The sequence below is a fragment of the Pan paniscus genome, chromosome 12, assembly GCF_029289425.2.
Source record: "Pan paniscus chromosome 12, NHGRI_mPanPan1-v2.0_pri, whole genome shotgun sequence".
Classification (NCBI taxonomy): domain Eukaryota; kingdom Metazoa; phylum Chordata; class Mammalia; order Primates; family Hominidae; genus Pan; species Pan paniscus.
Window position 1 is genome coordinate 94,610,858 of NC_073261.2, and position 13,454 is coordinate 94,624,311.

Genomic DNA, 13,454 nt, shown 5'->3' on the forward strand with positions numbered 1-13,454 from the left:
GTATGCATGTAAAATTTCCCCTGTCATTAAAATTGTCTTTTTTTGGTTAGGTAACCATACAGAAAATAATTTTGAAAGATACCTCAGTACTAAAAATTTTCAAAGTAAATAAAGTCTTCCTGGACATGGTCTTTAGCAAGTTTGTACTAAATGTTATGAAAGTAATGCTTTTTGCACCAAAAATATAAAAGAACTCCTGCCAGAAGCACGTGCTCAAACACCGTACATAATTTCCACTTGGATGTCTTATAAACAGCTCATACTAAACATATTCCAAACGGAATTCCTGATTTTCTTCCCACCAAGACCTGTTCTACTCATAGGCTTTCTTAATTCAAATGATGGTGGTCCTATCCTTCCACTTTCCTAACTGGTCTTCTTAGACCTACCCTGGTATTCTTCAGTCTCAGGTGGCTTAAAGTAGGAACCAAAGCAATTATTTTAAAATCTAAATCAGATCATGTTACTCTTCTGCCCCATATCTCCTGTAAAATTGCCCCCTTTCAGTCAGAATAAAAGCCAGTGTCTTTACAGTGGGTAGACAAAAAGGACCAACATGATTTGCAGCCCCCAAATGTTAAGAGCCCTCCATTTTCTTACTTTTACTCTTCCTTCACTCTACCGTGGACACACTAATCTCCTTACTGTGCCTTGATAATGTCATGTATCTGCCTAGCTTAGGGCTTTTGCCCGTTTTGCTAAGCTCTCACCTTCTCACTGGGGCCTTCTGACTACTCTATTTAATTTTGCATCCTACATCCTACCCTTGCAGCATTCCCAGTCCACCGTACCCTGTTCCACTTTTTCTTCTAAAAAACTAAATACTTAATTACATTTCTGTCAATCAGGATATTTGTTTTGTTCACCGATGTATACAAAGTGCCTAGAATAGTGATTAGAATATAAGTAGGTGGTCAATACATATTTTTCAAATGAATAAATTAATGGATATAATCTTCCTGTACGCAGTTTAAAACCATGACTTTCCTAACTGTAACATGTAAAGGAAATAAAAGGAATTTATAATAAATATATATTTAAGAATGTAAATGCCCAGTCACAACTAAATTAGAAGGTACAATGAAGTATTTAAATATTTATGAATAGTATTATTAATGTAAAAACAGCTACAAATACACACTTACACACGTATGTATTAGTGACTGAAATTACTAAGTGCCATTGCTAGTGACTTGATTTTCCAAAATGGTGAACAATTCTTAGTAAACTTGTAAACAAAACCAGTACAGTCTTCCCTCACTTTACGTGATAGTTTTATTCCTGGGAAACTCATTGTATATTAAAATCAATGCAAAACTTATTTCTGTTTGTATATGAAGTGGAATTAATGTATAGATAATTAAGGCTGTAGATATTCTGTAGTCTTATGGATGGAGAACAGTCTTTGTGTATGAAACTGTCTTGTGTCAGCATCCCTGGAATCCCACTGAGTCCCAATAGCATCTTCAAATTATTGTGACAGCCAAAAAGCGTGCATCATTTTCCATTAGCCTCCTTGGATGAACAGCTGTTCATTGACCTTACCCTGCTGTATTTTTATTCTAGGTATTTATTACTGCATGACTTACTCATTTGTTGATTTGTCTTGGGGTTATCTCCCTCAGTGGATTACGTAAGCTTCATGAGAACAGGGACTTTGTCCATTTTCCATCCTAGTGCCTGTCAGTGGGCACGCAATATATACAGTTGTTGAATGAGTGATGGATAAATGGATGGGGAGGGTGGTGAGAAGTGAAACTTGAAGACTCCAGAACAGCTATCTTTATTTATTTATTTATTTATTTATTTATTTTTTTTATTGATCATTCTTGGGTGTTTCTCACAGAGGGGGATTTGGCAGGGTCATAGGACAATAGTGGAGGGAGGGTCAGCAGATAAACAAGTGAACAAAGGTCTCTGGTTTTCCTATGCAGAGGACCCTGCGGCCTTCCGCAGTGTTTGTGTCCCTGGGTACTTGAGATTAGGGAGTGGTGATGACTCTTAACGAGCATGCTGCCTTCAAGCATCTCAGAACAGCTATCTTGAAGGATCTTACATAGGGAAGTGATAAAGTTGGTTTTGTATTTGAATAGATCATATGGCTGCAGTGTAGCAAATGGGTTGGAAGGAGGCTGGAAGAGATAACGTGTAGACCAGTTAGGTAGTCCAGATGAGAAACTATGGTAATTTAGACAGTGGGTAGGGTGATGGTGGTAGAAGAGAGGGACAGAAATGTATATATTCAGTACATTTAGGAGACAAATTGATGATGGGACTTGGAGGTGGATTGAGCTTGGGGGGTCAAGGAAATGTCAAGGATGACTCCTAAATTTTTGGCTATGCTGCTGGTTCGATGGTTGCATTATTTATTTAGGCCATAAGGACCAAAATGTTTTTGGTCGGAGTGGGGTGGGGGTGCAGGAAGATAATAAATTCTATTAGGGATATGTTATGTTTGCTGTTGCCTTTAAGACATCTAAGTAGAGATGTCAATTAGGTAGACATTTGGATTTTCATTTTGCCAATTATTTTTGAGTACATATACATCCTGAGGTGTTGGTGGAGATACAGCAGTAAACAAACATGGTTCTTGCTGTCATAAAACTTCTAATTGGAGGAGATACGTGTTAATTTTAAAAGGTAAGGAAATATATTAATTAGTTTCAAGTAGGAATGTGTGCAGAAAATACCTAAAAAGGTAAATGATGGTAAATGATTGGAGGCTGTTTTGGATTGAGTGGTCTGAGAAAGACTACCTTGAGGATGAAAATTAAAGTGAGTTCTGAATGATAAGAAAGCAAATCAAGTAAAGATCAGCGGGAAGAGCATTTTAGACAGGAGAAGTTGCCAGTGCAAAGACCTTAAGATTGGAAAGAAGCTGGTGTGTTAGAAGAAAAGGAAAAAGCCTGTGTTGTGGGAGTATGGTGTGTAAGAGTAAGAAGAGTGATGTGTATAAAAGAGACAGGGAGCTGATAATATAGGGTAATAATTGAAGGTAAGAACTTTATATAAGTACAATAGGAAGTGAAATGATATAATTTGAATTATTTTTAAGGTCACTGTGGTAGTTGTGTGGCAAATGGATTACACAGGAGGGTCAGAGGTAGCAACAGTGGGGCTGGGGGTGGTGGCTCATGCCAGTAATCCCAGCAGTTTGGGGGGCCGAGGTGAGCAGATCACTTGAGGTCAGGAGTTTGAGACCAGCCTAGCCAACATGACGAAACCCCCTTTCTCCTAAAAATACAAAAATTAGCCGGGCATGGTGGTGCATGCCTGTAGTCCCAGCTACTCGGGAGGCTGAGGCAGGAGAATCGCTTAAACCTGGTAGGTAGAGGTTACAGTGAGCCGAGATCGCACCACTGCACTCCAGCTCTGGGGACAGAGCTGAGACTCTGTCTCAAAAAGGAAAAAAAAAAAAAGGAAGTAGCAACAATGGGCCATTGGCAGAAGTTCAAGGGAGAGATGATAGTAACTTGGACTGTGATGATGTTGGTGGAGGTAGAATGAACTGGATGGAGGTCAGATCTTTTCAGAAATAAGAGTCAAAAGGACTTTGCTAATGGGTTGACTATTTTGGTTTGGAACTCAGGAAGGCTTTCAGTTGGACTAGAGATGTAAGTTTGGGAGGTCTCAGTAGATCATTAAAGCCAGGACAGAGATGAGATTGCCTACTATAGTAATCATTAACCTTGTCATTACAACAGAACTCACTTGTGGTACTTTGTTGAAATTTGCTGAGACCCTGTCTCAAAAAAGAAAAAAGGGAATAAATTGTACAGTAGAACCACTTAGCCCAGGTTGACTTCTAAGTTTGCATCTGATTTACCTTACTTTAGATATCCCAAATTACTGGAACATAATTTTAAAAATTTTATTTAAATAACCTGGAATATGATTTCTGAATAAATATTGAGTATTTGCTTCATATTAATATGCTTGAATTTAATATTTGATTTTAACATTTGGACTTGGAGTTTATTTCTGTGGTCCATTTGTTGAGATATATTTATTTATATATAGAATTTTAAAATGGCTCATAAGTGTTCTATTTTATTAGTATACTGTTGATTCAACTTATAAGTCAATTCTGGGAGTTAGAATACATGGGTCAAAATAATAAGACCCATGTATGGTTAGCTCTAGACATAAACTTAGGTGTGTTTATATTACCTATATATATATATATGTACACTTGCTGTTAGGCAGACTTAAATATTGTATTGTCTTAATTGATTAATCAGATGGTGAATGTACTTTTGCATATTTCTTTTCTAAGAGATTATTTTATATTATAAATAATTTAAATCATTTGAGAACCAATATCTTAGTTTTCATATGTGATCTTTTCAGACAAAATGTACTTGGATGGTTCTCTGTATAAGCATTATAAAAATGTTAATTTTGAATTCCAATAATATACGTTTTGGAAGTTTGATAGAGTAAAAAGAAACTAAGTATAAAATTTTAGATTACATCTGTTCAAAATTAGCATGTTAATTAAGTTTTGGTCCTTTTTAACTGAAAACTATTACTAAATATAGTTATTACAAGGCTAGAAAATAAAACTAAGTTGCAAAAGAAAAATAGCTATTCTTATTGCAAAATGTTTATATTTCTAGCACTTGAATATCTTAGAAATTAATTATGTGAAAAAACACATAAAATATAGGAGAACAAACTACCGAATGTAGTTGGGAAAAACTATGTAACTGTAGCATAGGATATCTAAACTCTGAAAGTCTTGTAATTTTATTGGCTATAGACCAGTGTTTTTGGTAATTAGTGCTTTGCAATGTCAATAATTACTGTGACTAAAGCAGAACCTAGTTGGAGATACTGATCTTGTAAACTTACTTGAAATATTAGTCATAGTTATTCATATGAGATGGTCATAGGTTATTATTTTTATTATACTACTTTTTTTGGTGTAGACCAGTGTTTCATTATGGACATTGGCAAATTATGATTCGGCAAGGATAATCTGAAAATGTCATTGTATTCATCTGTTATAACTTCTTTTTCTTTTAAATTTATCAGTTACTTCACTTAATTTGAATGTGAACTACTTTTCTTCCTTCCTACTATTTTAAAAGTGAAAATTGTTCCTTCGTCACCTCATACTTCTTTCTCTTGAACCTAAGCCAATAGCTTCTTAGTAAGTTTTATAACATCACTTATAAGATAGCCATTTATTAGTACATTACTTAGCACTGCTATTTTTAAGGTGAGTTTTTTCCATAAAACTTTCACTGTTACTATTTTATCTTGATACCTCTTAAAGAAACTAGAATATTTCCTTTTCCTACCCCATGTCACTAAATATATACTTATCTGCAAATATAAATGTATATCCTTTAAACTATAAACCCACAAATCTAATGATTCGATAATATGGTGTTAATTATGTGGTTGGAATTAAAAGATATGATTCTGGTTTTTATTTCGTAAGTGCCTCTAAAATGTTTTGCTACTCCTTTGCATTTGTTACTTTTGGGAGAGATTTCCTTCTGGGTGATAATTTTTAGATTGTCATTTTATTAAATATAGGTAAACTTTTTTAAAGAGGAAAGATAATTTGTTGTCTTATCAGGGTCCTGAATCTGAGCTTTGTCAGTTAATACTGCCTATTTAGTTTAGGGTTGCCACTTGGAATTTGACATCACAAATATTCACTGATTACTTGAAGAGTCAACACAATGATAGACTGGCTTACCCCCTAAATTTAGGGAGTTAGCTTTCAATTTGTGGATTTGTTTCTGAAACTTAAATTCCTCAGAAACCTGTATCCTTGACGGATGGGCTTTTGGTGTTTATAATGTCTGCCTTATATCTTAGCGCTGAATGGGTAGTATAGTGACCCATTTCACTCCTCCACATTAGGTTAAGTTTATGTGAACAATCAAATTTTCACTATACTAGGCCTTAGGAAGCTCTCATTGCCTGGACTTTAGACTCACTGATCATATCTTCTACTCTTTTAAGAAATAAAATAGTTAATTCAGCTTAATTGGGGAAGGATATTCTTTTTCATCTTCTTGGACTTTTGCCAACAGCATTGAACTAGCATTTCTATCTTTTTGGAATTTTCCTAATAGTAATCTCATAGCTGTTAACATAAAAACATAGGTATATCTAAAAGTGTATTTGCCAGTATCCTGTATTAGTTAATAATGTTCCATTTCTAAATTTTATCATTATTGCTTTTGTTTGCATACTTCATGAATTTTTCAATTAGAGAGGTTCACTTACGAGAAAAGCCTTAGTTTTCCCATCTTTCCTTATAAAGAGGCATACCTCTTAAACCATCACTTGTGTCAGCTGAGTATAATTGAATTAATTTTTGCACTACTAAGTTTATAGCCCACTTTAAAGAATTAAAATTTTTGTACATTTAATTTCTTAACTCCCATCATCTCAATTTTTTATTTTCTGTCTTGTAATTTAACCAGTATATCTTCATTTTTAACTCTTTACTTAGTAGTATTTTTTCTGCATTTAATCTCCTGTTTTTCTATATTAGGTTTTCTTGACCAGTTACTTTGAATTCTTGGTCTTCTGAAATGTGATTAGTTTTCTTCTGTTTAAATTCATATCAGTATATAAATGTGATGTTTGTTCTGAATGTGCTTTGAGATTTTAATATTAAAATGTACATTAGAATCTCAGTGTCACATTATTTATTAATGAGTGGATTTATATTTAAGTTAAGGTGTCCTAGATAGACTTCATTCAGGAGTATTAAAAGTTCACCTACAACATGTATGCAAGTTGTAGCTATGTAAATGTTCAAAGAATTGTTAGTATGAGTCTTGTTATACTTTAGTACATCAGAGTAGAGAGTGAGAAAGAGCCTACAATTAGAAATTTAGAATCAGGACTTTTGCCTGTTTTGTGCCTCTGTTCATTTATCTCTAGGGGAGTTATATCTTGATCATCCATTATTTATGGAAGAGATTTATAACTCCATCTCTGCATTACTACAATCCATTCTTGGGTTAGAAATGTACTGTAATGTTTTTGGCACCAGAATTATGATATAGTTTATATAGGTTTAACTTTGTGTGTGTGTGTGTGTGTGTGTGTGTGTGTTTTGAGACAGAGTCTTGCTCTGTCGCCCAGGCTGGAGTGCAGTGGCACAATCTCGGATCACTGCAACCTCTGCTTCCCAGGTTCAAGTGATTCTCCTGTCTCAGCCTCCCATGTAGCTGGGAGTATAGGCATGTGCCACCACGACTGGCTAATTTTTGTATTTTTAGTGGAAATAGGGTTTCACCTTGTTGGCCAGGCTGGTCTCAAACTCCTGACCTCAGGTGACCCACCTGCCTCGGCCTCCCAAAGTGCTGGGATTATAGGCATGAGCCGCTGTACCTGGCCCATCTTAGGTTTAACTTTTAAGTTTGTATTTCTCTGAGCTTATATACCAAGTGTCGGTGGAGAGTGTTGACTTGGAAGTCCTGTGATTGGCAGGGGACAACCAACTTAGCATTACAAACTGATTGTGGACCAATCTGAGAGTGGCTAATTGATGTGCAAGCAATTCAAAGTTGATTGCACATGTATATGTCTATGTTTCAGATATAGGTGTGTGTGTGTGTGTATATATATATGGAATATTGACAATGTTTGTGAAGGAGTCGAATATTCTGAAGGAAAGTTTTTTTATAGAATTAAATTTTGATGCTGCCACTGTAAAATTTCTATGTTACCCACTGATTACTATCATTTTCCAGATGACTTTTACTTTTAACGGATGTTTATCTGATTACTCTTGGTGCTTTTACACTATACCTGTTTTGTTAAAATGTGAAATAAAAACAAAAACAAAAACACAGAATAACCAGTTAAGTCCCTAGTTAAACCACCATTTGCATTTCTCCCACAGAGTATGAATCCAGTTTATTTAATATAAAGTGTTTTAACTGAATAAGAAAATAATATAATTGGTGTATGTATAATTAGCTAGAATCAATAATTTATTTCCCCGACTTGGTGAGTTAAAGTTGCTCTATATTAATGAGTTGTAAATACATTATTTGAATGTATTTGGAGATTGCAGAATTTAGTGTAAACTAATGTTCAAGTCATAGTGGTTGTTTTAACAATAGTCTAACAAATTTTATTATGTATTAAGATGTTGAAAACAAGGCATTCTGGCTTAAAGAATAAAGAGATAAAAAGCTTTCCTTTATTATTAATCTTGTTCATAAGAGACCTGTGTTGTAGGCCGGGTGCGGTGACTCATACCTGTAATCCCAGTACTTTGGGAAGCTGAGGCGGGCAGATCACTTGAGGTCAGGAGTTCAAGACCAGCCTGGCCAACATGGTGAAACCTGGTCTCTACTAAAAATACAAAAATTAGCTACGTGTGGTGGTGTGTTGTCTGTAATCCCAGCTACTCAGGAGGCTGAGGCAGGAAAATTGCTTGAACCCAGGAGGCAGGGGTTGCAGTGAGCTGAGATCGCACCACTGCATTCCAGCCTGGGTGATGGAGCAAGACTCCATCTAAAAAAAGGAGATCTGTGTTGCTTAAGCCTGCCTTTATCATGAGCTTTAAATTAATTAAAATATGTTAACTTTTTTCTTAGTTCGTGTCATTTTTTCCCACAAACCTAGATTATTTAATGCTGGTGATTTAAAATACCTTACATGGTTGATATTTAAGTATATGTTACGGAAATAGTTCAATTAAAATTATCTCTTGATTTTTCATGCCAATAGGAGGCAGAATATAATGGATATGGAGAAAACAGCCACAAAATAAATTAAATTTTAGGTTTCATACACAAATTTTCACAGCAGATTTACTTTTGTGTATTCTTTCTATGGAAGAAAGATATAATATTATGAAATGTTTGAGGATTGTGAGCTAAATGACAACTGGTTAAAGTAGTATAGAAACATACCTGGAGTTTGGAGAAAATAAACTGGGGATTAAAAGTTTTCTGTTAATAGAGAGTTGACTATAATGGTGGTAATAGCTTTGATGAATGAGTTTGATGTTTCACAAGGTTTATTTAATTATTTTCTTTGTGTCTCCCTAATTGAAGAATTATGTTTAAGTAACAGTTTTAAAATATAATTAGGAAATAATAAATATTGTCTTCTTCTTTTATTTTTTTCTTCCTCTTCTTTTTTTTTTTTTTTTTTTTTAGGGTATGAGTATTATAGAACAATTAGACCCTGTATCTTTTAGCAATTACTTGAAGAAATACCATAATACTATATGTGGAAGACATCCCATTGGGGTGTTATTAAATGTGAGTATCCTTAGGAAGCCTTGACTTTTAACATTTGGTCATATGATATTCCAAAATATCTCATTATCATTGTCATACAATGGCATCACTGGTTTTATGTACCTATGGTCAAGTTTCTTTTTAGTATCTTTAATATAATTTGGAGTTCCATTGCTTTTGGTTACTTGAATAAAGTTATTTATCATTGGAATACAGTTCAATACTTTCTGTTAAATATAAAAAGTTATTTAGAATAGAGACCCACATTTTCTCTTGACTCTTAGTTCCAATATGCTCTTTATAAATACAAACCAAAGTGACCTCTTAAGAGATATGGTCTTATTAATTTTTTGGTTTTATTTACTGTTCTAGACTCTATAAAAAATAAGTGGAAGATTCTGCTCTTAAACTTTAAATGTTCATAATGTAATAAAGCAAGACAGATGATGTGTGTTTTTCTCATTAAAACAAAAATAATGTTTATTTCAGTTAAGGAATGGTAAGAGTCAGAAGTTTCGGTTAGCTGGATTTTAGAAAAATAGCATTTTTTTCTTCTAATTAGGAAAACTATTAATTTCTTGAATGAAAATATGACATTCATTAAGAAAGAAGAAAGTGTATACTCAGGAATGGGAGGAGAAAGTAACAATGGGCTTATCTGGAGAGGCAGGGAAATAATGGAGAAGATAATGTAGTCCAGAATAGACTAAGTTAGGACCTTAAGTCCAGTATTATTTTAATGTGATTTGAAAGGTAATATATTGTGGGTTTTTAAAAAGGGCTTTTCTTCTAAGCTGTATTGATTGACTCAAAGAAAAGCTTTTCAAGAACTTAAACTAATTTTTGAAAATTGAAGCTAGAATAAACTGTACTAATTTCCTAAAATCTGAATTGAATCAAATAAAATTTGTATTATAAAGTAAATGCTGAACCAGTCGACAATTAAAGTAAAAATCCTAGCATATACCTTTTAGATCTGGATTTTAATTTGTATACATTTCAAATTTAGTCAAAGTCAGATAAAGACTCCGACGTCTTAAGACAGAAGTGGCCAGGGATTTGGTTTATACAGTAAAGAGAAATATATTTAAAAAGTTAAAAAGGGTTTAAAAAATGGCCTTATTACAGGGAGAGGGAGGGTAAATGATGACTGATACTTAATTATCAAAAAACAAGATTAGAAGTTATTTGAGAAAATGATAAGGAATTCTTTTTTTTCTATTTTAATATGATGCAACAAGAGAAATTCAAGAAACAAAAGAGCAAAAGAGATAATCTAGGCTTCAGCTGTGAAGTGGACAAAGTCAAACCACAAACACATTGAGTGCCCAATTTTTTATGTGATGTGTGTCCTAACCAAAGTTTTCTTTTTTCTAGGCTATCACAGAGCTCCAGAAGAATGGAATGAATATGAGTTTTTCGTTTTTGAATTATGCCCAGTCGAGCCAGTGTAGAAACTGGCAAGACAGTTCAGTGAGTTATGCAGCTGGAGCACTCACGGTCCACTGAAGCTCTGAATCCTCAGGGATGCCACCTGCACATTCTCATACTCTGTCCGGGGTCCCAGCCTAGCCTTTACCACGATACTGGTCCTGGTTTGGGGGGATTCTGAAACCTCAAACTAATAGAACTTTCTTCTCTTTTTTTCTAGTAGGTGTAGTCCTTCCTTAATTTCAACTCATTAAAAAATGCTTTATAGTTTAGGGCAGTGGAAGGAAGGCTGGCATCAAAATATTTTGATCAAAAAAGATGACAATGTAAAGACTCAGTTGTGGCAGACAGTTTTTTGAAAGTAACTTGTAAAGCATTTACCATATCCTAAATTTGCACTCTTTGCAGACTTGTGCACATATATTCTGCTTTCAGAATAGTTTTGCAAATTGTACACAAACAAACAAAAAGGTGGAAGCTTTTTAATAAAGAAATTGCATTTATAAATGATCTGTATTAGAATATAATAAATCTCCAGTTATAGTCAATTACTACCCATGTTGTACAACAGATACCTTCTATTTTAGTTGCTAATAAAGGGCTACACAACTCAAAATAGTCTGATTTAAACTTATTGCTCTGTGGTATATATGAAAATTGTTTTTTATTAATTCCATCTCAGAATTTTTGTTAAAAATGGTAAACCTCAGCTCTTATGTAAAAATATATTAGGATGTATTTTATATTTTATATATTTATATGATTTTTTAAAATCAGAAATTAGAATCATATGATCTTAAAGTTAACTTTTTAAATTACATGCAGTTTGCCTTTTTGTCTGTGACATCCCTTTGTGTCATTACTATATTGTAACAGAATATATATTCAAGATTGGTAAAAGAACGTAGATGTAATCCTTGACTTCAAAGATCATGTTTGATAGTCTGCAAATGAGGAAACATTGAAGAGTGTTCTTAGTGTTTTTCAAATCATTGCAGACCTTACACTGCTGTGCTTTTTTAATGCTTTAAGCAGTTTGACTCTTTTACTTGAATTTTTAGCAAGAGATCATTAACATCATCAACAACAACAAGCCACTGGATTTTCTTATGGTTACACAATTTTTTTTGTCATGATTTTTGGTGCGGCTCTTCCAACTAAAATAATGGTATGGTGTTGTATTACTTTCTTTCTTTAGCATAGACCAATTCTAGTCACTTTTGCCAAAAACAAAAAAAAAGATATAATTTAGTTAATAATTCAGTTACCATGTATGTACTGCATTATGCCTATTTTAACCTAACACTGAGTGTCTACCTTATATTAGAGAGTGTTTATATCTCCAGTGTTATGCCAGAGTAGCACAATTTTTAGATGCCTTGCACCAATTTTATTTAAGGATTTATGTTTCTTATTTATTAAATATCAACTTTCTATACTCGAGTGAAATAAAATAATGTTACCTTTTAGATTCAAAGTCGCCCACCTATGTATGTGTGGAAATTATATTCTTACACATTAGTGATTTATTTTCCATAATTTAGATATACTTTTTAGTACTATTAATATTTATTTCTTGTTTAATATGAACTATAAAAATTTTAAAATTGACAACAGTGAATTTTTAAAATAATGTTTTCTGAGTATAAGACTAATACATGATTATTATAAAAAATTTGAAAATTACTGAAAAGTTATAAAGAGAAAAAATTATCTGCAATCTCACTACCCAGAGATAACCCTGTTAATATTTTTCTGTATTTCTTTTCAGTCTTTTGTCTATGCTATTTCTATGTATGAGTGTGTATACATGTGTTTGTGTGTGTGTGTAATAACAAACTTGAGATTATACTGACCATATAGTTATGTACCCTGTTTTTTATAACCTAACTTCATAAATATTTACCCATGTCTTTGAAAATGTGACTTTTAAAAATGGCTGCCTAATATTCTATTGTATGAATATGCCACAATTTAACTACTTCTCTCTTTGGATATTAGGTTGTTCTAATCTTTCACCATTATAAATAATAGTGGGATAGACATCCTTGTTTGTAAAATTTGATCTCTATATTAGACTCTTTAGGATATACTCATGTACATGGAATAAGTGGTTTAGACAGTGAGAACTTTTTAGGCTCTTTAAAATATTTCCAAGTTACCCTTTAGAAAGATTGTACTAAATTAACAATGTATGAGTACCCATCATTCTGCCCCTTCACCAGTATCATTATTTTTTTAATCTTTGACAGTTGGTTAGCATAACAATCGGTTGTTTCTTTGACCATCCTAATAAGAGTTGCTTTATAATTAATTATTTTTGTCTTTCTATAATTTTATAGTTGATTGATTTTTAAAAAGACAAGAGGGTTGCCTAAGTTGGGTGGACTATAGTACAAGTATGGTTCTTGCACTTTTAAAACTGTAGAAGCTGGACACGATGGTATGCACCTGTAGTCCCAGCTACTTTGAGTGTGGAGGCAGGAGGATGACTTGACAGTTTGAGACCAGCCTGGGCAATGTAGTGAGCCCCCCAAAACCCTCTAAACAAACAAACAAATCTGCAGAATATTTCAGCATCACTCTACACTTTCCTAGAATATCAACATACCTGGTAATGAAGTAGAAAGAGTTCCAAATTGATGATTGAGTGTTGGGTTCTAGTTCTATTTCTGCCACTAATTAGTTCTCTGAACGTAAGTGTTTCATGTCATATTGAAACTTTCTCATTTGTAAAACGTGGAGGGGATCTCTTAAGTGCTTTCTAGTTTCAAAGTACTTTGATAC

General features: G+C 33.5%; 1 protein-coding gene across 7 annotated transcripts in view; it reads left to right on the forward strand.

Moving 5' to 3' along the window:
* MEMO1 (mediator of cell motility 1) overlaps nt 1-11,283 on the forward strand; it is a 144,085-nt gene extending 132,802 nt beyond the window's left edge. For all 7 annotated transcript variants that reach the window (XM_063595012.1, XM_063595013.1, XM_055108092.2 and 4 more), the window contains 2 exons: nt 9,153-9,257; nt 10,614-11,283. In XM_063595012.1, the coding sequence (XP_063451082.1) occupies nt 9,153-9,257; nt 10,614-10,745 (237 nt within the window). In that variant the 3' untranslated portion in view covers nt 10,746-11,283. The remainder of the gene's footprint in view (nt 1-9,152; nt 9,258-10,613) is intronic.
* The last annotated feature ends 2,171 nt before the right edge of the window (nt 11,284-13,454 follow it).